Source organism: Gopherus flavomarginatus, chromosome 2 (assembly GCF_025201925.1).
Source record: "Gopherus flavomarginatus isolate rGopFla2 chromosome 2, rGopFla2.mat.asm, whole genome shotgun sequence".
NCBI classification, from domain to species: Eukaryota; Metazoa; Chordata; order Testudines; family Testudinidae; genus Gopherus; species Gopherus flavomarginatus.
In genome coordinates, this window is record NC_066618.1 from 161010013 (window position 1) to 161034303 (window position 24291).

General features: G+C 47.0%; 2 protein-coding genes across 3 annotated transcripts in view; one reads left to right on the plus strand and one right to left on the minus strand.

Moving 5' to 3' along the window:
• The window catches only part of LOXL2 (lysyl oxidase like 2), an 88450-nt gene that overhangs the window by 56790 nt on the left and 7369 nt on the right, over positions 1-24291 (plus strand). For both annotated transcript variants that reach the window (XM_050939955.1, XM_050939956.1), the window contains 5 exons: positions 2100-2283; positions 10183-10334; positions 10699-10866; positions 21647-21812; positions 22455-22698. In XM_050939955.1, the coding sequence (XP_050795912.1) occupies positions 2100-2283; positions 10183-10334; positions 10699-10866; positions 21647-21812; positions 22455-22698 (914 nt within the window). The remainder of the gene's footprint in view (positions 1-2099; positions 2284-10182; positions 10335-10698; positions 10867-21646; positions 21813-22454; positions 22699-24291) is intronic.
• The window catches only part of LOC127044853 (D(1) dopamine receptor-like), a 65585-nt gene continuing 42859 nt past the window's right edge, over positions 1566-24291 (minus strand). The window contains exon 2 of the transcript XR_007772559.1: positions 1566-1598. The gene's annotated coding sequence lies outside the window, so the exon portion shown is untranslated. The remainder of the gene's footprint in view (positions 1599-24291) is intronic.

Here is a 24291-nt window from a genome sequence, read left to right on the forward strand (position 1 = left end):
AACTATCTCAAAGGGAACCTTCAGCATTCTTGTGTGGAATTAGAAGAATAAATGATTCTCTTCGGTCAAGATCCTAGGGCAAAACTCCCATTGGCCTCAGTGAGGACAGGATCAGAGCTCATAAGGATTGAAGGATAGACCCAGCATAGTTTTAAGGTATAATCAGCTGGGATCAGGGTTCTGGGACAGCATGTTACTATGCAACTTGTAAAAAGGCTGCATTTATTCCACTATTAATAGTTACTTATCCATAACTTTTTGGAAGGGACAATTTCCTCAGCCTTATGGGAAACCGTGGACACGATGTACTTGGATGATGCAATGGTACTTGGTTTGTTTAACACATTTTTTTACGGATCTTATGAAAGCTGATGTTCACGCTGGGATTTGGGGCCCCGTGTTCTTATCCAAATAGGATCACCAGACCAAATCCTCCTCTGGTGTAAATTGCTGAAGCTCCATTGACTTCAGTGAAGCAGCACCAGTTTATTGTCTGAGTATATTTGAGGAATGTGTTTATCATTTCACTCTGACTCTCCCTGTGTCTGTCTGCAGCACACAGGCCAAATCCTGCCTTGACTGGCACAGGATGGGCTGCTCCCGGTGCACCCACTGCCACAGGAATCCTGGCTGCCAGGCCAGGATTCCACAGGCAGGCCCATTCACTGTCTGGTTGACATTCTTTGCCATCCTTCTGGGGAAGGCAGCCAACCCTCCAGGACTGTGCTGGAGCCCCAGAACAAAGATGAATCTTCAGTTAAAGATGGTGTCGTGATGACATTTCCAGGAATACATCCAAACCACAATTGGCAACCCTACTTCTGGGCGACTGCAACGTGCTCGTGCACACGCTGCTGTGGCTAACCAGCATGCTAGCTGGCTGGGGGAATAGATACTGGTCCCAAGCCTCCGTCCGACTGCACCCTCTTGGGGACGTGGTGTGAGGGTTGGTTTGTGAGCCACTAGGTCTGTTCCTGTATGTTATAACAGCATCCTGTCTCCCAACTGTTTGTGCCTATGCCCTCTTTGCTCCCAAACCCATGCACCAGAACAGCAGAGAATAAGATCATAGCACATATTCCACCTTATTGTATTCCCCATCCCTATGCATGAAGTAGGAAGAGGAGAACCACACATGTGCATCGTGAACCTTAGCCATTTCTTGGAACCAGTCCTTTCCTGAGGCATGAAAAGATACATTTAAGGGGACTTCTCTCCTCCCCCACACCCTTCCACCATCTCCCTCTTGGAGTAAGTGTAACCACACATGGTCTCCTTATGCCTGGCAGTCCTGGGCAGCTGCCTGCTGTAGACTGCCCATCTGGAATGGTATTTTTTTTTCAGAGGAACTGTAGTGGGAGTCCAGAGAGAAGTCCTGTTTTTGATAGATTCTAGGACTGGAAGGGACCTTGAGAGGTCATCGAGTCCAGTCCCCTGCCCTCATGGCAGGACCAAATACTGTCTAGACCATCCCTAATAGACATTTATCTAACCTACTCTTAAATATCTCCAGAGATGGAGATTCCACAACCTCCCTAAGCAATCTATTCCAGTGTTTAACTACCCTGACAGTTAGGAACTTTTTCCTAATGTCCAACCTAAATCTCCCTTGCTGCAGTTTAAGCCCATTGCTTCTTGTTCTATCCTTAGAGGCTAAGATGAACGTTTTCTCCCTCCTCCTTTTGACACCCTTTTAGATACCTGAAAACTGCTATCATGTCCCCTCTGTCTTCTTTTCCAAACTAAACAAACCCAATTATTTCAGCCTTCCTTCATAGGGCATGTTCTCAAGACCTTTAATCATTCTTGTTGCTCCTGTTGCAGTGGTTCTGTTATTAGGGGCTCATTAGCTAGTGCTCCGTAGTTTCAGAAGTGACCAGTGATTGCATGTACCTCAGCTTTTGTGTATATTGTATGAAAATCAAGTCCCATTAAGGTTCTCATGCTGGTTGCTTCTGGAAATCTGGGCCCAGGCGGTCAAGTTTATTAGCAAGCTGGTAAGCAGCATGGCTATACCAAGGCCAAAAGTTTGAATTGTAAATAATTGCTACTTTTGCATTCATAAAGAATGACGTTGCACCTGGGTTTTTGTATTACAGCAGCCATTGGTCAGGCTGAAAGGCGGGGCCAAGATTGGAGAAGGCAGAGTGGAAGTGCTGAAGAATGGGGAATGGGGAACTGTTTGCGACGACCAATGGAACCTGATTTCAGCCAGTGTGGTCTGCCGAGAGCTGGGTTTCGGGAGCGCCCAGGAGGCTATAACAGGCGCAAGGCTTGGGCAAGGTAATGAGAACGTAAGGACCATCAGCTCTGACTGCCTTCAGAGAACTCCCAAGGGATGTGAAATTAGATGAACAGGAAAGAGAAATTCAGCTGTCTTTTGAACTTCAGTAATGTTATGAGCCAGATCCTGAGACCCACAATTCCCACTGAAATCATTAGTATGGGGTCATTGGAAGTCACTGAGTTGCAGGAAGAGCTGGTCAGAAACTGGGATTTTCATTCTGCAGGAAATAATAATTAAAAAAAAATTCCTTATGAACCAGAACAAAAAGCTGAAATTTCCCACAGAATGAAAATTCACTTAAAAAAATGATTTGGTCAAATAATTGCATTTTGATAAGGTAGAAACATTTCCTTTTGACTTTTTGAACTTTGAATATATTTGTCATAGCTACATATATCAAATTATTTAATACAATACAAATTTTGTTAGTTATATAATATGTATTATAGTAATGATTTTAATATAATAGCCAAAAGAAAATTTTCTTATTGAAATTAAATGAGAGAAATCAGAATCAACACATTCCTGTAAAATGTTTTGATTTTGACAAAACTGACTTTTTGACAGAAAACCATTCCATTACAAAGCTCTTGTTCCAAGTGCTCAGCAGTCGAGCTGGTTGAACTGGGAGCAGAATTGCAACTTCTTTCACTTCATTTTTCCCCGTTTTATTTCAGTAGTAGGTGACATTTTGACTCTTAAAAGTCCTGTTTCAGAAATGTCAGGCAGCATCATTCAGAGTGTCTTTGGGTTTGCCCAAGTGTGTGGAACAAAACGATTGGAGACAGACCTTTTGTTGGCTTCATAGATTGTAAATATTTAGAGAACTGCACAAACATCAAATCCACTCTTACCAGTACAAGTTTGTTCTCTGAGGCCCTATCCACACAACTTTTGAAATAAGTTGCTACAACTGTGTTCAAACATGGGTGTGGTTTTTTTGCCTTCTCTATCTCCTTTTCCTTATCTGTTTCCTACTAACTTTAAAAAGACATAGGCACTGGAAGCAATTGAAGTTTGATAAGGCTTGCATGTGGGAGAGGTCAGTAGTGATGTACCTTTATATCAAGTTCTGTGAGAAATAAGCCAAATTGATCTCTCTGGCCATGACTATTTGCATAGATTTAAATGCAAGAAAGAATCACTATGATCAACTCATCTGACCTCCTGCATCAAGCAGGCCAGGGGATATGGCTCAATAACTTCCTTCACTGGAGGAAAATTATTCTTCCCTGCTATTTAAGTGAGACTGTTGAGCCCAATAACTTGTGGTTGAACTAGACAGAGCCCATCATTTAAAAAGAGACCCAGTCTTCATTTAATGACTTCTAGTGAGGATGGATTTACCTGTTCCCTTGGACAGCTGTTGCAGCCGTTACTTACTCTGGTTGTTAAGAATTAAAGAACGAAAAATATCTCTTAGAAACTCACTAGGATAAATATCCTGGTGCCATTCACTACTAGAGCTTGGCTCCAGCTGTAAAATATGGGTCTGGATTCTGGCTTCAAACACCATAAAACTCAGATCTGGAGTCTTGGTTCAGCCTGTTGTAACCAGACATGCCAAACCCATGGGAAAAAAATGCAGAAATTGGGCTTGTTTTTGGCTTAATTGGCTTGTGAGTTGCTTGTTGGCTAGTTTTGGCTTGTAGCTTGTTGCTTCTTAACTTTGATCGACTCCCGGCAAGCAGGGGCAAGGGGTAAGGGGAGTTTGAGGGGTGCACAGCAGGCCCGTCACAGTTCCGGATGGCACGCTGGGGGGATCTAGTCACATAGAGTGTTAGGATTCTAAGGGAGTGGCTTGTTTGGGCCTTGTTTTGAAATGGGATTAGCTTGGTTTTTGGCTTATTGTGGAAGTTGGGATGCTTATTTACCGCGTGGAAGTTGGCAACTGTGGCTGTAACTATAGGGGCTATTTGTACACTCTGGAACCAGATCTGGGTTTGGATTTCCTGCATGTGGGGATGATTGAGATCCCAGGCTTTAGTTACCTCAAAATCCAGAGAACCGTCTCCCAGGCCTGCCTTTATATTCCCTAGGCCTTGCTCTCATATGGCTAGCGTCAAATCTAAAGAAATCTACCACCAAACAAAAGTCACACTGTAAAACCAAATGAATAATTGAAACTCCTCCAGACTTTTGGTTTGGTGACAGAAAGGGAAAATGAATTACACACACATGAGAAATAGCCGGAATGTGAAAAGCTTTAAATGTGCCCTTACTGAACAAATTGCCAAGGAGCTGGGTGATAGGATGCAGAGTGCTGCCGATGTGGAGTTGACTGTGGGTATAAAGAAGCATTATGTTCGTGCATAAAATGTTACTGCAGCATGGTAGGGGAGAGTGTCCTGCTCTGTCATGCTACACGCCCAGAACCTGGAAATCTTAGCAGTGGCTGTTCACAAAGGCAGCGAGTTATATGGGCTCAAGGTGCCTGGGCTCCAGGAATATTCAGGGCCGGGTGCCCTGCTCCAGCAATATTTGGAGCTGGGTCTCTCCCCCGGCCCTGCCTGGATCGGGCCCCGGCCCCCGTGGCTCTCCCCCCACCACCCCGCTGCATCCCTGCCTGGAGCGGGTCCCGGCCTCCGCCTTCCACCCCTCCCCCTGCGTCCCCCCTCCGCCACGTCCCTGCCTGCTCACAAATTGGCCCCTGGCAGAACTGCTGTCTGCTGCCCCAGGGTCCTAGCGCCTGCCATCCGCTAATGGCAAGGCAGGCTGCCCTTAACCTGCTCTTCTGCCCTAGCCCTGAGCATCTCCAATGCCCCAAACCCTCATCCTCAGCCCCAACCCTCATCCCCCTGCACCCTGAGCCTCTGCCCCAGCTCTGAGCCCCCCCGCATCATGAACCCCTCATCCTCGGCCCCAACCCTCATTCCCCTGCAGCCTGATCCTCTGCCCCAGTGTGCACCACCTCCCCCTTCCTACACCCCCACCCCCAGCTGAGCCTGCACCCAAACTCCGTCCCAAAGCCTGCACCCCTCACCCCCTCCTGCACACCCACCCCCTGCCCTAGCCCAGAACCTGCACCCAGCACCCAAACTCCCTCCCAGAGCCTGCACCCCCACCACCAGCCCAGAGCCTGCACCCAAACTCCATCCCAAAGCCTGCAGCCCTCACCCCTCCTGCACACCCACCTCCTGCCCCAGCCCAGAGCCTGCACCCAGCACCCAAACTCCTTCCCAAAGCCTGCACCCTAATCCCCAGCCAAGACCTGTACCCCAGACCTCCCCCCTGAAACCCCGCTCAGAGCCTTAGGCAGGTGGAGGTGGAGTTTGACGGGGCGGAGTTGGAGGGGGCAGAGTTGGGGGGGTGGGTTCTGGGCACCACCAAAATTTCTACACACTTGCCTCCCATGGCTGTTCATTCCCAGTGAAATTCTTTCCTTTTACTTTAAATACTGAGCACACTGAGTCCCCAAGCTCAACTTATCTTGGCCAAAATTTCTCTCTAGGATCAATAAATCTTGATAAGTGTCCTTTGCAGAAAATCATCTCTGCTTATTGCAGTAGGATAAGAGACTGATGTGACTGCATTTCATATGGTGTAACGGGTGATAACTCTTAATCCCATATGCCGCACAGAGTGAAGTGAAGCCACAGCAGCATGGGCTGTACAAACCCATCTGGAATCCTGGCTCTTTACTTGGGTGACTGGCCCAGGCTGCAATTGCTTCAATGCTATTGTTATTCCAGTGAGCGAGATCAAAGCTCACTCAGGTACCTCTACACATGCTGCCGTCACACCTCTGATTGCCATGTAGAGATGCCCTGTGATAGACGGGAGGTCAGACTAGATGAGCTGGTGGTGCCTTCTGGCCTTAAATTTGATGAATTCTCAACCTCACTAAACAAGCCAAACTAAGGGTGGCTATCCCCATTTTACAGATGTGAACTGAGAGGCCAATTAACTTACTCTCCTAGGGTGTCTGTTGAAGAGCTGGGAATAGAACCCTGATCGCCTGAGTCCCAGGCCATTGTCTTAATTACATGTCCATCAAACCCTGCTAACTCTGAGCGTTCCCTGTCCCCAAAAGCCTAGGAGAAAACATGCATCCATAGTACCTAGAAAAGTATGGTATAGTAGAATGGTATATAGGAGTCCAATCGTGTACCTCTTGCTCACATAAGTAGTTCCATCAAACTTAATGGGACCGCTTGCGTGAGTCAGATTTATAGCATCACCTTCTATGCAGCTATACGAAGTCACTCCTTTGCCCAGAAAAAATATAGCCCTGTTTTTCCTTTATCAGTAACTTTCAGCACAGACTGTCCTGCAACATGGAAACACTCCAGTGCCAAGGAGGGGTCGGTCTTTGACATGCAGAGTCAGCAAAGAGACTTAACAGAGAAGGAAAAATTTGCCAGGGTGAGGTGAATCCAAGAGCCAGGAACCTGCTCCTTTTCCCTGCCTCTCTTCTCTCTCTTTGATTATTGTTTTGTGTGTGTGTATACACACACACACATTTTTAGATTTTCTAGGGAGAATGAAACTTAGGACCCAATCCATCCGACAATCCTGGGCAAGATCTAAACCATCCAGGTTCCCTGATATCTGTGACAGAGGGCAGAATTGTTACATCAGTGGCACCCTCCCCAGATGTAGAGCACAAGGATTTTAATATGAGAGAGAAACCAGAACAGACACATTCTTTTTGGCTTCCATTGTCAGTCTCCTTTTTTTAATTTGTAAAGCCTTCCATTGGCTTCGGCAGAAGCTGGGGCCGGGCTATTGGCTTCAGTGAGAGCTGTAGGCAAGCTAGGAATGTAGAGTCATAGGATTTTAGGAGCTCAAGATAAAAATGCCTTTTGGATTATCTAGCCTGTATGGTGGTCTAGCTTCAAGCAGTCTAGCTGATATAGCATTAAGTGCATTCTCTTCCCTGGACCTCACACTAACTACACCCTTTGGGAAGGGTTCGGAAGTGCAGCACACATAAATGTTGTCCTTATACCATCTGACATATACGAAACGTCTCGTTCCAATAAAAATATTACAAGAAGGGGGAGGGAACGCTTGCAATTTCCGTTATAATTAGGACCTTACTGGAGAGCTCTGTTTTCTGTGTGTTCCGCTCAGTACATGTTAATTCCAGAGTCCCACCTGGAGGCATTGCAACATGCACTGAAAAAGGGTTTTTCTGTTGGACAAATCCACCCCTCCGCCCCCATGTCTTCCAATCTACAGTGTTGGTCAAAGGCTTCAGAAACCCTGGGGACATGGAAGTTGGCTTGAGTGGGGAGCAATGCGTGGTGGGTAAAATTCAGTCAAATGGGAGATCCTACTGAGAGCTGTGTGAAATATTTGCATTAAGACCCTCCAGTCTGAAACTCCCCACAGACTCCAGAATGGGTGCAGCTGTTGGCAAGATCAAACTGTAATTTCTTGAGCTATTTCACAGAGGGCGGATCACTTATGTCAATTTCACCTTCTGCAGATGTAGATTACAAGGATTTTAATGTGATAAAGTAGTAAAAACCGGCACAAACACATTCCCCCTTTGCCTCCATCGTTGTTTTCCCTTTTTAAAAAAATATTATCGTATGCCCTCTTGAAACAGCAAAATACAGAGTTCTGAGTATCAGGGAAGAGAACTATCTGGATATCAAGTCAGGTGATTTAATTGGTCCTTTCCATCTTTCGTCCCTGTGATTGCTCTGAGGAGAAGAAAGGAGCAGTGAATAGAAACATGCTTCTGGATTCTGCTGCTGAACCCCTCCTTACTGGTCTCTGCTGTGACTCAGCAGAAGTCTGAACAGGTGGCAAATCCTCCAGATGGATCATTGAACCACAGCGGTTTATGTACATCTGAGCCAAAGGTGTTCCCGCCTCTACTTTCTGGCTAGCAGTTAAATTTAGTAGAAGGATGGGGGTAGGAGCTTTCCAAGAAAGAGTCCTCACCGCTGCTGGTAAACTAGTTACCCACCTCTGCATTCCTTAGTCAGTCCTTTCCTTTGAGGATCAGGTTAAAAGAAATAGCTATGGAGATGGGTAAACTTATTCTTTAATGAGGCCCAGTCAAGGATGGCCTTGTGGTTAAGGCATTGGACTGTGAGTCAGGAGATTGGTAGTTCCCAGCTTCCTGCCACAGACTCCCTGGGTGATCTTGGGCAAGTCCTTTAATTGCGCTGTTTCTCAATTCTCCTGCTGTAAGATGAGGATGATGGTAATGCCTTTGTCTGGTCCTTAAAGATTACACATTCTTCAGGACAGGGACTTTTTCTTACTGGTTATATGTGGAGCTTAATGAGGCTGTGATTTGAGTTGGGTCCTACTGTAATAAAACCAGCAACAGGAAATAAGAAATCAACTGTGGCAGTCAATAGTGGTGACACAAGCATTGCCATTCTCCCCTTGGTTTGCCCACTTGCTATTACATGCTCACAGGACAGCTTCAGTTTTTCCAAGGTGATGGTTACAAATGGACCCGCCTGGTGCCTATTGCTGTGTGCTCTATGTATATTAAAAGACAGGGATGACTTTGGAGTGCTTGCCATTTCCGACATCTGCTCCTCTGAACATCCACCTCAAAGGATAAGGGCTGAGTAAAGAGGTGGGGGAAGGTAACAGTGGGTGGGACTCCTTCCTCTTCTTTGGAAACCTCACCTGTGGGTAATACCTTCCCCCACCAGTGCCCTCCAGCTAAAGCTGACTACTAGCCAGCAAAGACCGGCTGGAACACCTCTGGGTCAGATGTGCGTAGCCATCTGTGGACTACACTGAAACGATTCATCTGAAGAACATGCCACCTGCCAGTTGTTTGGCTTCTGCTGAGTTGAGAGAGAAAAGGAAGATGACTCCATAGCAAAGTTCAGAAGCATTTGTCTTTTCGCTCTCTTCTCATGGATAATCACAGCAATTAGAGATCTGTCAGAGACCAAGATGAGATCTAATATATCGGCTAGTACGGGGTTCTGATACCTGTTGGCGGTCACTATCAGACAGAGGCTACTGAACTGCATGGATCTCAGGTCTGATCCAGTAGGGCGAGTCCTAGGAGATGGAAAAGACCTACTGGATTATCTGATGCCATCCACCAAGAGCAGGAGAAAGCCTCTGTCCCTCACCAGCTGTTGAACCCAAGTCCAGGATATGAGAGTAACCAAAATGTAACCACTAGGGAGTATTGTGTGTTCATGCTTTTCCGCTGTCTCTTGCTGAAGAACGATGTGGCATTACTTGGTGCAAGATGCAGCTCTGTGCAGTCATTTGTCATGCTAGGAACCACACTGTTTCAAGTGCCAATGGATCAACTCTTGATTACCCGTGGGTATTTTAGTATTCTCTGCAGGTCAGGTAGAAGAGAAATTTGAATATATGTCTATCCCCAGGCCTAGACAATACGGTGACTCCTGCTATAGAATTGCCTAGTTCAAATAATAACAATTGAAGATCAGTCTCTCAATCCTTGTTAATGTCAGTGCTCTTGGAATCTTGGTCTGCACACCTGTATTTGAGATTATTTGTTTGGCTGGGTTTTTGAGGATCTGCATACTTTTGTTTTCTTGCCCTGGCACATGTATATATGTCCCCATTTAAAATGTCAGGGCTTGATCAACTGCAGGTTCCTGTCGGATAAAACCAGGACCAAAAAACTGGGTCATATTTCTAAAATTTCTCCAGCTGAAGTTTGTAAATTACAGAGCAATGGAAACTTGGCTTTTCTTTTATTACTGGAACATTTGAAAATTTTAGACTACTGGAAATAATTTCTTAACAGTAAAAACAAGCAGCAAGATGACCTTGGCAGATATCAACTGAAGTCCTTTCGGGCTGGTGTGTTGAATGCTGGATTCCATGTTGATCATTTGCAACAATATAAACTTTTACTGATTTCAGCTTCCCTCTCCTTAGGGGCCTGGCAGGGAAATGATCACTCGTATTTCTTTCTCTTAAAGGAATGGGTCCCATTCACCTAAATGAAATAGACTGTACCGGGTTTGAAAAATCCGTAACAGACTGCAAGTTCAACACAGAGTCACTGACTTGTAACCATGAAGAAGATGCTGCTGTAAGGTGCAATGTTCCAGCCATGGGTTTCCAGAATCAGGTGAGAAGTCAAATTATGTGGATGTAACAAGAATACGTGTTTAGTAACACACACATGCTCTCTCTCTAAGGGCTGGAGAAGGACATATTATCATCCCCATTTTACAGCTGTAGGACTGAATTGACTTGCCCCAGGTCACACGTGGAGTCAGTGGCAGAACCACGAATTGAACCTGATCTCCTGGTCCCAGCTGGGACGGTCCTTTTATAAATCACTCACTTAGATGCGAGCGGAGAATGTGTTTTGCTGCCCACATCTGCGAGCCTGTGTCTGTTCAGACGTGGAACTAGGTCAGTTGGGAAGTCCCTGGCAGATGCTTTCAGAGAGCTGATGAGATGATTTCTCTTTCCTTGATAATCTGCAGCTGCGTCTGAGCGGTGGCCGTAACCCCTACGAGGGCCGGGTCGAAGTCCTCATGCAGCGCAATGGCACTCTGAAGTGGGGGACTGTCTGCAGCCAGAACTGGAGCACGGTGGAAGCCATGGTGGTATGTCGCCAGCTAGGCCTCGGCTTTGCCAGCCACGCCTTTCAGGTACGTCTCCTCTTTCTGGTGTGTGCTCTGGGCAGAGAGGAGCAAGGTGATCTTTTCCCCCAGCTGTGTTTATCCACAGAGCAGGTATCGCACAGGCACACATGCTGCCCTACCCACGTACTTCAACCATGGGCTAGCAGGAGCACCTGTGAGGTGCGTGACAGTTCAGTCTTCAAGGCCCACTCTATCTTTGGCCTCCCTGCTGAGCCTGCCAGCAGTGATGGTGGTGTAGGTGATGGGGGGGAGACTCACTGTTCCACACAGAACCCCCAAGCGTCCATCACATGGTAATGGTTTTGCTCACAAGTGCAGAGATTCCCTGGAGCCATCCAGCCCCTTAGCTCCCAGCAGTTTGTTCCATGTGCCTGTTATGTATGTCCTTCAGCCAATGAGACAGGACTGTACTTCCAGCAGCACTAAGGCTTCCTGAGCGTGCAATGGTTGGGAGCAGTCCAAGGGAGTTTATTGAAATCCCAAGAGGAACTCTTTGATGACCCCTTTACCCTGGGCTGACACCAGTTATGCTCTGCAAGTAGGTTCCTTCCTCTCTCCGCCACCGTCCAAAGTGAAGGCACAAGTTCTTTGAATGCCCTCTGCAGGAATGCACTGCCCACAGCCTCCATCCCACGGTGAATCCAAAATGATCTGGTCTAGCCTTGGGTGCACCATGCGCTACAAAGTGAATCATGGCTGATGGGTGCAGGACAGGGCTGCCACCACAGTGGGCACCTGAGTAGCCATATCATCACTTGCACTAGGGCAGAAATGGCAGGGCTGCCAAGGAAAATAAACTGTCTCCTAACCCCCTTTCTGCTGGTTTCTGTTGTCTACTTCCATCCTAAGGGACCTCCCCACCACTTTAACTGATGGAGACTATCTATAGGATCTGTTTCTCTGCCCGGCACTTCTAGGCTAGAATGTGGCAGCAGCTTAGCAGGCCACAGGAATGCTGCAGAACCGCTTAGGACAGGGAGCAGCGAGTTACCCTATCCAAACGAAATGGCAGTAAGAGACTAGGGAGGCAGAATGCAATCTCTGTAGAGGAGGCTGGACAGGCCATACATCTAGTGAAAGGGGCAGAAACAGAGGCCTGTCCCAAGAGAGACCATCGTCCAGAGCTGAGGCAAACATGTCAAGCTTTTCAGGGAAGGGGACCGTCTCGCTGTGTGCACGCTTCACCGTAATAAACAATATGAAATAATGCCAGCTGCTTTCCTGGGCTTGTTTAATGTGGGTGAAGAGTGAGGCCTTAAAACAACTAATAGCTCCTGCATCGTGCCAGGGATTGGGTAGTTTACTCTAAGACAGGCGAGATGATAGGCAAAACTTGAATGCTGCTCTGTGGTAGGTGACTTATTGTGTCTCTGTAATAAACGACTCCATCGGGGATCTCCATGGAGAAGGCCCAGTGAACATGGCAGACTCTAGACAACATCACATTGTAGAGCAACGAACAGGGCCAGAGATGGAGCGTTTAGGTCCTTGGAAGACCATTGAGATTAAACAGCTGTCATCTAAGCGGGAGGCCCAGACCACTCACCTCCTGGCATAGAGCGGCCCCTGGCCCCTGGCAATCCAAACATTGTAATTCCTGTGCAAAGCTTTTGAGGGAGCCGGCCAAAGCTGCACAATGCTCCTACGTTAATGTAGCCAAAGAGCCTGCAAAGACACTTCTTCTCCAGCCTCCCCTTACCTGGCAGCAGTTCTACAGGACTGGGAGGCATTACTGCACTCCCTGAGGATCCAGTTCCTCCTTCAGGGGCTTGCCCATGCAGCCACTTCTTCCCTGGTGTCTTCAAGAATCCACTTGACAGGCCAACTATCCTCTCCCATCCCATTTCTCCAGCCAGCCAGCCTGCCCCTTTGTGCTTTGAGGGGAAGGCTGAGTTGCTGTTCTCCTCTTTTGGTATGTTGAGGCTGCCAAAGTAGTTCCACCAGCCTACCTTTGGGGTGAGTGGTCTGGCAGAGATGCCACTAACCTCATGGCCTTTGGGCCCTTCTGGTTCTCGTCATGCCCTAAACTGGTGGCTGAGCCATGATGCCTCCAGGCAATGATTTCCTGCCATTGTAGACCGCATTGTAGGCCTTCAGGTGGATGGGGATCCTCCCTCCCCCATGTCCTAGCACTGGTCAGAAGGGCCTAATTCTTCAGGGATGGGGGTGGAGGGTATTGGTGTCATTTCTCTCCCACCATTTTAAATTCACAGCTAGCTTAGCAATCCACCTTCACAAGTCACTGCTTTGGTTCTTTTAGTTTAGTTTCCTGTGCAGCTGCCAAGCTAGCATAGAAGAGCCCAGGACAGCTGCATCCATCTAACACTGTCCTTCCCAGTCGCCCAGCTCTATTGATGCGGCACCAATAGGCCAGCGTGAAACAAGATATTTTCCTTTAGCAGGGGCCATGGGTATTTAGAATAGAAAAGACTCTTATGTGGGACCAGGGTGCATTTTATCCATGAACATAAAGCAATACTGTGGGGAACAGGGGTTAGCTGTGTGTGCACAGGGCATTGCTAACAAGGTTAATGAGACACTGTGTTGCAACAGCAGCAATGGTACAGACCGTTCCTTCTCTACCTGAAACGCATTCCCAGCTTTACGCTTTCACGTAGATCGGCATAAAGTGACTTTTTTTTTTTTTTTACTTCACCCCTTGCAGCTGCAGCCAATGTTGGGTTCTTAGCCAGGAGGAACAAGTCTTGGGACTACTAGTGAGGGCAATGCGCAGTGGGGAATAATCCTGCATGGGTCCACGAGGGAAACAGTCTGGATGAGACCTAATAAGGGTTTTGCATTGCGTTCTTCTGAATTATATATTTACAATTAATGTTGGGTTCATGGGGATACAATTAATCCGCTATGCTCAGTGCCCTCTTTATCTGCAGATCTTCAAGCACTCCCCAAACGGTATTACAGTAGCAAGATCAGGGCCCCACAGTGCTGTCCATACCCATAGTAAGAGACAGTCCCTGGCCCTGAAGACCTTACAATTTTAGTAGGAAAGACAGATCAAAGCAGGGAAGAGAGAATGTTATCTGCATTTTACAGGTGAGGCACTAAGACAGAGGGAGATTGTGACTTGCTCAAGGTCAAACAAGAAGTTGGTGGCAGAGCCAAAAACTGAATCTAGATCCTTTGAGATCCAAATGAGGGCTATAGGTGTTAGACCATCCTGCCTCTTAAACCACTAAGTCCCATAACGGCCCTGTGAGGTTAAATATAACAATATAGGTTTTAGATAAGCTGAGCACAGAAAAGCTCATAGACTCATAGGTCAGAAGGGACCAATCTGATCATCTAGTCTGACCTCCTGCACAAGGCAGGCCACAGAACCCCACCCATCCAATTTTATAACAACCCCTATCCCAGGACCGAGTTATTGAAATCCTCAAAAATGGTTTGAAGACCTCAAGCTGCAGGGAAACCACCAGCAAGCGACCCGTGCCCCACGCTGCAGGGGAAGGCGAAAAACCTCCAGGGCACCTGCCAATCCGCCCTGGAGGAAAATTCCTTCCCGACCCCAAATATGGCGATCAGCTAAACCCTGAGCATGTGGGCAAGAGTCACCAGCTAGCACCCAAGAAGGAATTCTCCGCAGCAACTCAGTACCCATCGCATGCAACATCTCCCCGCAGACCATTGAGCAGACCAGTCTGGTGGTAATTCAAGATCAATTGCCCAAATTAACGATCCTATCATAACATCCCCTCCATATACTTATCAAGCTTTGTCTTAAAGCCAGGAAAGTCTTTTGCCCCTACTACTTCCCTCGGAAGGCTATTCCAGAACTTCACTCCCCTAATGGTCAGAAACCTTCGTCTAATTTCAAGTCTATACTTCCTAATATCCAGTTTATACCCATTCGTCCTCGTGGCTACGTTAGTACTAAACTTAAATAATTCCTCTCCCTCCCTAACGTTAACCCCCTTGATATATTTATATAGGGCGAGCATATCCCCCCTCAGCCTTCTTTTGGCCAGGCTAAACAAGCCAAGCTCTTTGAGTCTCCTTTCATAAGGCAGTTTTTCCATTCCTCGGATCATCCTCGTAGCCCGTCTCTGAACCTGTTCCAGTTTGAATTCATCCTTCTTGAACATGGGACACCAGAACTGCACACAGTATTCCAGATGGGGTCTCACCAACGCCGTATACAACGGTACTAACACATCCTTATCCTTGCAGGAAATACCCCGCCTGATGCATCCCAAAATCGCATTTGCTTTTTTAACAGCCGTATCACATTGGCGACTCATAGTCATCCTGCTATCAACCAGTACCCCAAGGTCCTTCTCTTCCTCCGTCGCTTCCAACTGATGCGCCCCCAACGTATATCCAAAATTCTTATTATTAATTCCTAAATGCATGACCTTGCACTTTTCACTATTGTATTTCATCCTATTTCTATTACTCCAGTTTACAAGGTGGTTCAGATCTTCCTGAATAGTATCCCTGTCCTTCTCCGTGTTAGCAATACCCCCCAGCTTCGTGTCATCCGCAAACTTTATTAGCACATTCCCGCTCTTTGTGCCAAGGTCAGTAATAAAAAGGTTAAATAAGATCGGTCCCAAAACCGATCCTTGAGGGACTCCACTGGTGACCTCCTTCCAGTCCGACAGTTCACCTTTCAATACGACCCTCTGGAGTCTCCCCTTTAACCAGTTCCTTATCCACCTTACAACTTTCATATTCACTCCCAGCTTTTCCAATTTAACTAACAGCTCCGTGTGCGGAACCGTGTCGAACGCCTTACTGAAATCTAGGTAAATTATATCTACCGCATTTCCTTTATCTAAGTAATCCGTCACCTTCTCAAAGAAGGAGATCAGATTGGTTTGGCACGATCTACCTTTAGTAAATCCGTGTTGCAATTCGTCACAATTACCATTGACCTCTATGTCCTTAACTACTTTCTCCCTTAAAATTTTTTCCAAGACCTTACATACTACAGACGTCAAGCTAACAGGCCTATAATTACCCGGGTCACTCTTATTCCCTTTCTTAAAAATAGGAACTACATTAGCAATCCTCCAGTCATACGGCACAACCCCCGAGTTTATCGATTGCTTAAAAATTCTCGCTAACGGGCTCGCAATTTCACGCGCCAGTTCCTTTAATATCCTCGGATGGAGATTGTCCGGGCCCTCCGACTTCGTCCCATCGAGCTGTTCAAGTACGGCCTCTACCTCAGTTGCAGTAATATCCACTTCCATATCCACATTCCCGTTTATCATCCCTCCATCATCGCAAGGTTCCTCACTAGTCTTATTAAAAACTGAGGCAAAGTACTTGTTTAGATGTTGGGCCATGCCTAGGTTATCCTTAACCTCCATTCCATCCACAGTGTATAGCGGCCCCACTTCTTCTTTCTTTGTTTTCTTCTTATTTATGTGGCTGTAGAACCTTTTACTATTGGTTTTGATTCCCTTTGCAAGTTCCAGTTCAATGTGGCTTTTAGCCTTCCTCACTTTATCCCTACATGTTCTGACCTCAGCAAGGTAGCTTTCTTTACTGATCCTGCCTTCCTTCCACTCCCTGTAAGCTTTCTGCTTTTGTCTAATCCCCTCTCTGAGTTGCTTGCTCATCCAGTTTGGCCTACAACTCCTGCCCATGGTTCTTTTCCCCTTTCTCGGGATGCAGGCTTCCGACAGTCTCCGCAGCTGTGACTTAAAGTAATTCCAGGCCTCCTCCACATTTAAATCCACTAATTCCTCCGTCCAGTCCACTTCCCTAACTAATTTCCTTAACTCTTTAAAATTAGCCCTCGAGAAGTCAAAAACCGTAATCACAGATCTACATTTGTTTATCCTTCCATCTAGTTTGAACTGAATCAGCTCATGATCACTCGAACCAAGGTTGTCCCCTACCACCATTTCTTCTACGAGGTCCTCACTGCTCACCAACACCAAGTCTAAAATGGCATCCCCTCTTGTAGGTGCTTCAACTACTTGATGAAGAAATCCATCCGCTATCACATCCAGAAAAATCTGACCCCTATTATTCGTGCAAGTACTCGTCCTCCAGTCTATATCCGGGAAGTTGAAGTCCCCCATAATCACACATTTCCCCTTTGTGTTTACTTCATTAAAGACATTAAAGAGGTCTCTATCCATATCCCAATCCAATCCCGGCGGTCTGTAGCACACCCCAAGCACTATCTCAGGGGAAGCTCTAGTTGCTTTTTTACCCAGCGTGATTTTTGCCCAGACGGACTCTGTCTTATCCATTCCATCGCATCTTATTTCGCTACATTTAATTTCATCATTGATGTACAAGGCTACTCCCCCACCTTTGCCTTTCTTCCTGTCTTTTCTGAACAGCACATAGCCTTCAATACCCGTGCTCCAGTCATGAGTACTATTCCACCAGGTTTCGGTAATCCCTATAATATCTGGCTTCACTTCCTGCACGAGTAACTCCAGTTCCTCCATCTTGTTACCTAGGCTCCTCGCATTAGTGTACAAACCTTTTAATTTTCGGCGTTTGGCGTCAGTGACATTCTTTCCCCCGTCGTGCACAAACTTTCTACCACCAGCATCACCCGTTACTCTGGTTTCTACTCCACTATTCCTCCTTGGATCAAATCTTGGGGCCGCAAGGGTATCTCCGCTCACTTTGTTTACTTCCCTCTCCAGGTTATGTTCTGGCGTGGAGATCTCCCGAACATTTCCCAACCATCTCCCCCAACTTTCTAGTTTAAAGCCCTCTTGATGAGGTCGGCGAGCCTCCATCCTAGAATTCTATTTCCCTCCTTGCTGAGATGAAGTCCATCCTGAGCAAACAGTTGTCTATCCCTAAATGCGTCCCAGTGACCGTACATCCCGAAGCCCTCCTTATAACACCACTCCCTGAGCCATCTGTTGATCGCCATAATCTTGTCACTCCTTCGTCGCCCCGCTCTAGGAACCGGCAGAATCCCACTGAAGATCACCTGAGCCTCGATGTCTTTAAGCCTCTTCCCCAGTCTGACATAGTCCTCCTTGATACAGTCCAGCGAGTAACTAGCTGTGTCGTTCGTTCCCACATGAAGGATAATCAACGGATTTTTTCCCGCTCCCGCTAAGATCGTATTCAGGCTCAAGTCCACATCCTGTATCTTAGCCCCCGGCAGACAGCACACTCTTCTGTTCTCCCGATCAGGTCTAGTTACAGGCCTGTCTACTCTTCTCAGTAAAGAGTCTCCAATCACGTAGACTTGCCTTTTCCTGGTGACAATGCGATTCTCCGGTCTATCCCCCACAGCAGCTGGCTGTGATTCCTCCCGATTTGTATTTGCCCTCACAATCCTCCTAGGGCTCGTACTTGATGTTGCCTCCACTGACTGCTCCCCTCCATCTGCAGGACTAGCTGCTTGCCTCTTCTTCCTTGCCGTTACTCCTTCAGCAGCCTGCTGTGTTACATCTTCATTTCCCAACTCAGCAAACCTATTCCTGAGTTCTATTTGTCCATCGCTGGCCCGTCTTATCCTCTGTCTGGTTCTCCTAGTGACATACCTCCACCGTCCACTTTCCTCACCCAGCAGTCCCTCCTCAGAGTCCTTAGGTCCTTCTTTTGTCCGCTCGTCTGAGCTTGTCCCCTGTGCCTCATCATGTCTGCGTTCCATCATCTGCTCAAATCCCCTTCTAAACTCAGCCAGAGTTTCCACTTGCATCTCCAGTCCCCTTACCTTTTCCTCCAGCAGCTCTATCAGACGACACTTCATGCAGATGAAACTCCTTTCAGGTGCCCCCTCTAGGACCATGTACATGCCGCAGCTGCCGCACCCAGTCATCCTCAGTGTGTCTGCACCTGCTGCCTCTACCTCCATCGTAGCGCTGCAACTCTGTGCCTGGCAATCCACAGCTCACACCGCACCGCAAGCCACCGACAAGCGCAGGGCTGCCTCTTCCCTGGTCTGCCTTCCCGGTTCCTCTGCCTTGGTCTCCCCTGCAACCTCCCCCTGGAAACTCCCACTGAAACTCCCCTGTTAGCCGCTCTGTTCGCCGGCTCCTGTGCCGCTGCCTGAGTGCCTGGCTCCTTATATAGGACCCCTACTCAGGTAAGCCCCGCCCCCAACTCAGGGCTCAGCCTCGCTCTCAGCACACAGCCCCTAGCAGCCTGCACACACACTCACTCACACACAAACACCACAAACTACAAAAACCACAAAAACCTGCTCCTCCAACAGCACTCCCACTGAAACTCCCCTGTTAGCTAAGTGGCTTGCCCATAGTTACACAGAGGCAGAGCTGGGAATAGGTGGAGGGATGAGATCTTCAGAGCCGTTCAGGGGATTTAATGACACATCTTCCATTAATTTTAAATCCTGTGCACTGCTTTGATAATCACAGCTCAGGAATCCTGGGTCCTAGACTCCAGCTCTAACCAACAGAGATGCTCCCCTCCTTGTCTAGTTCTCAGCAGACAGTACTTCACAATTTCTGGGTACAGCATGCCACCCTTTCAGACAATGCTACTGAACCATGTTCTACCCTTGGGGAGTTGAAGACTTGAGGATCTGGCTCTAAAATAATGTCGGAGGCATTTAACGAGTTTGTTTCTGACAGGAGAACTTTTGCGTCTAAACATTCCCTCCTGTTTATTATCTTCTGGGTTTTCCAAATCCTGGCCTCGCCAGGGTCCAAATCCCATTTTCCAGCTGACAGCATCTCTGCCTCCCACCAGGCCAGCCTGGCTGTTAATTCTCTATCTCTGGTGTTAGTCATGCAACAGCATTCTGGTCTCATGCTGGAGCATTCTGCTGTCCCTCCCTGATGCACAGATGTTGCAAGGCAGACATGATTTATTTGCCGGGCACCCATTTTAACGTGGCACAGTGTATCTGCCCATCCCAACTGATCGAGGGGATGAATTCATAAACTGGATGGGTCAGGCTGGGCGGAGACGTGGATGTAGAGTTGGACTACAGCAAAGCGGAATTTAAACATATCAAAAAACAAGGAGAGATGTGCTTTAACCACATTTAACTGTGACCCATGCTCAGCACATAGGACTCTGAGTCAGACTCCTGGGTTCTACTCCCAGCTGTGGGAAGGAAATGTCATCTCCTGCCTTAGATCCTCTGATTTCTATTCTCTGCAACTGTCGTGTGGCCTTTGGCGAGTCATTTAACCTCAGTTAAATTGTGCCTCTGTTTCCCTATCTATACAGTGCAGAAAATACCTCCCAGGCTAGTTGTGAAGATTTAACTAGTTAAAAGGCCATAGAGTGCTTTTTGCAGATGCAAAGTGCTTAGTATTCTCTCATAAGACAGACATTTGATTGTCTCAGATACCCCAGCGGCTCCAGTACATCCACAAAAGGAGGATGCACCATTGTTTAAAATATCTATTAGCAACAATTCCAGCTCATTTTATATAGACTGCTACAACTTTGCTCTATTTAAATTGCATGGATTAAAGCCCAAGAGAGTTAGCTAAGGATGGTGTGGTACAACACCCATGTTATGAGGGCTGGCTGCATACTTTGTGTACAAATATATACACTTGCTCCAGAGTTCAGCTGACTTAGGACAGTACAAAATCCCAGCAGCAAGTCAAACAATGAGATCATGTACCCTTGTCAGGGCAACTTGCTGATAACTGGTTAATGAAGATCCCAATCTCTGACCAGGTTGAAAAGCCCTAGCAAGCCTCCTAATGTAGGAATGAACGTGATAATACATTTACAGATAAAGCTGTGAAACCAGAATGTCTGTGAATATTGTTAGATCTACTTTGCTACTATTTCCTCCTTTTTAAAATGGGGGGGAGACTTTAAAAAAAAGTTTTCCTCCTGCTAAATGGGCACAGATTCTCCTTTCACTTCATGTACAGTAACTCATGTTTTTCTCGCTTCCTGCCTCCCTGCACAGCTGTGGCTCGTCAGGTCAGGGAGCCTACTACCCCTATGAAAAAGGAATTCCAGTCCAGCTCATTAAACTGGAAGTGGCTCCAGGCTAATTTAATGTGCAGAAAGGCTGATGAATTGCAAAACGCAGTTTGTGCAAATGTTAGCCCAGCTCCAGGAGATCTCTATATGTCAGGTGGCCCATGGCTGAATTAGCACAGAAGCAAGGCCTTCCCACAATGTAGTCCAGAACACTAACCACTTAGTTACAGAGTTTGTTCCCAAGAGTAGTGGTGTCTCCTCAGTCTTTGAAGGCTGGGGCTAAGGTTTTCAAATGTGACTGGTGATTCTGGCTGCCAAGCTTGGGAGCTCTTAAAGGGGTAGCGGGGGGGGGGGGGGGAAGAAGCTATGTTTTTATACTGTGTTGAGCACCCACCCTCTGAAAGTCAGGCCCCTTTAAGGTGGTTCAAGTTTGGCAGCCAAAATCACTGGTCCCTTTTGGAAATCTTGACCCAGGATTCAAACCTGGGTCTCCCCTATGGTGCTACAGATCATTAATCGCTGGCTTACCTGGTTTATGAAGTGAATGAATATGCTCCAAAATGATAAATGTGGGGAGTTATGAGAGCTCTCTATCTCCCTTCAGAATAAGTATTTCCTAGCCTGATGGCCTCTAAATGATTTGCTTTGAGGGGAGCACTCATTCCAAATACTGATGGAAATGTGCATGCATTGACAAAATCTCTGATGCTGTCTCCCATGCTATAGTCTGCCTCATACACACTTGCCCCTCACTCCAGTGGGAGTTACGGGATTTGGATCTAATTTGCATATCAAAATACACCGGTGGGGTCTATCTTTTCGGCAGTGACCTGTGCTTGGACATTCTTCCTAAGAGGATCAGCCGCGCACCTGCCATTGGAATCAAATGACCCATTTCTCTCTCTCTCCCTAGGAAACTTGGTACTGGCACGGAGACGTCAGTGCCAATGACGTTATTATGAGTGGCGTGAAGTGTTCCGGGACGGAGATGTCCCTGGCGCACTGCCGGCATGACGGCGCCCAGGTGTCGTGCCCCAGAGGCGGTGGCCGCTTTGCTGCGGGAGTTTCCTGCTCAGAAAGTGAGTTGCTTGGATTTTCTTCTTCCAGTAGTCGGGACACCTAGAAAAGTGATACTGATCATGGAGATTTCCCTTCCAAAGGGCTTCTCTTGGGATGCTGGGAGGAAACAGGGAGGCTCATACCACTCATTGGGCCATCTTTCTATTTTAACACATTGGCAAATGTTAGGATCAACTGACTGTCTGTCCGAATAATAGAGTTAAATGTCCAAAAAGCAGTGGTAGGAACGTAGCTTTTTATTTGACGTTCAGTTCATGGATTTTCTTCTTTCTTCCTCTCGTACCCCTTCTCCATCTTCTCCAGCCTTTGGCTTTCCACCTTATATTTGGAACAGCCTCTGGTTTCCCACATGCCCTGCCTCTCCTCCTCCAGACTCAGGTATCTGCCACTGCTTCCTGCACTGACCTTCTCACCGGCCACATCTCTGCACTTTCTCAAGCCTGAGCCAGCTGCCTAGTGTATTGCAGTTTATATTGAAAACCTTGGTTTCAAACAGCACAGATTGTGGCTTTGTCCTGCCCCCGCTAGGAGTGCCTAGTGGAGCAGCTATGGCAATGGCTGCAATTGGGATATGACTAGAGTGGCAAACCATCGCTTTGGTGTGGGTAGGTCTAAAGACATTTTCCTTTCCCCACTGTCAGCTGCCCCAGATCTGGTGCTCAGTGCCGAAATTGTGGAGCAAACCTCCTACTTGGAGGACCGCCCGATGTTCTTGCTGCAGTGTGCACTTGAGGAGAACTGTCTGGCCACCTCGGCTGCCAACACATCCATTTCCACTGGCTACAGGAGGCTCCTGCGCTTCTCCTCCCAGATCCACAACAACGGGCAGGCTGACTTCCGCCCCAAGAATGGCCGCCACGCCTGGATTTGGCACGACTGTCACAGGTGAGTGCTTAGGTTCCTCTGCATTTGTTACTAATCAAAATGCAAGCAGCAAAGACCCAGTCCACTCTGCTGCCCCCTATTGGTCATGAAAGTAATTAGGGGGGTCCATTTCCTCATGGACATGAGTCCATCCATATCTTAAAGCCACTAGCCCAAATAGCACTAAATGGCCTCTTCTAGATGTTTGCACTGTTATTGTTGTGTTACACGCCACAGCCACTCAGGCTTCATGGAGACAGCTGGGATAGAACTCAGATCCTTCTGCTTCAAAAGCACAGGCCTGGAGCACAGGAGTAAAGGAGAATCTCCTTAAGAGTATATGGCCTATATGAGACACTTGAGCAGCTATGATTCCAACAAATAGAAAATGCGCATACACAGTTTAATATAGTATAAAATCACTGATGAAGCCAGGTAGCAAAATTGATTGGAATCTTGGGGCTTGCTTTACTGAGAAATCATAGAATTCACTGAAGGGACACCAGAAGTAGCCTACGCTGAGATGTTCCTGGGTAAAATTCCTTACCTCCCCATGGACGATGCAAAGGGGTTGGTGATACAGAAACACTGATTGTTCCATAACCCTTAAACGAGCTCTCCACCTGATTGCCCTAAGCTAAAGGACAGGTGCCAAGAATCGTAGGAATGGAAGAAACCTCGAGAGGTCATCTAGTCCAGTCTTCTGCACTCATGGCAGGACTAAGTATTATCTAGACCATCCCTGACAGGTGCTTGTCTAACCTGCTCTTATAAATCTCCAATGATGGAGATTACACAACCTCCCTAGGCAATTTATACCAGTGCTTAACCACTCTGACAGGACGATTTTCCTCATGTCCAACCTAAACCTCCCTTGCTGCAATTTAAGCCCATTGCTTCTTATCCTATCCTTGGAGGTTAACTAGAACCATTTCCCTCCCCCGCCCCCTTGTAATAACTTTTTATATACTTGAAAACTGTTATGTCCCCCTTCAGTCTTCCCTTCTCCAGACTAAACAAATTTTTTCAATCTTCCCTCATAGGTCATATTTTCTAGTCTTTTAATCATTTTTGTAGCTCTTCTCTGGACTTTCTCCAATTTGTCCACATCCTTCCTGAAATGTGGCAACCAGAACTGGACACACTACTCCAGTTGAGGCCATACCAGCCCAGAGTAGAGTGGAAGAATTACTACTTGTGTCTTGTTTACAACACTTCTGCTAATATATCCCAGAATGATGTTCGCGGTTTTTTTTTTTTGGTGCAAGTGTCACACTGTTGACTCATATTTAACTTGTGATCCACTATGACTCCCAGATCCCTTTATGTAGTACTCCTTCCCAGGCAATAATTTCCCATTGTATATGTTTGCAATTGATTTTCCTTCCTAAGTGGAGGACTTTTGCATTTTTCCTTATTGAATTTCATCCTGTTTATTTCAGACCATTTCTCATTTGTCCAGATCATTTTGAATTTTAATCTTAATCTTATCCTACAAAGCACTTGAAACCCTTCCCAGCTTGGTATCGTCCACAGATAACGAACCAAACTGGAGCCTGGACTGATCCCTGCAGGATCCCACTCATTATGCCCTTCCCAGCTTGACTGTGAACC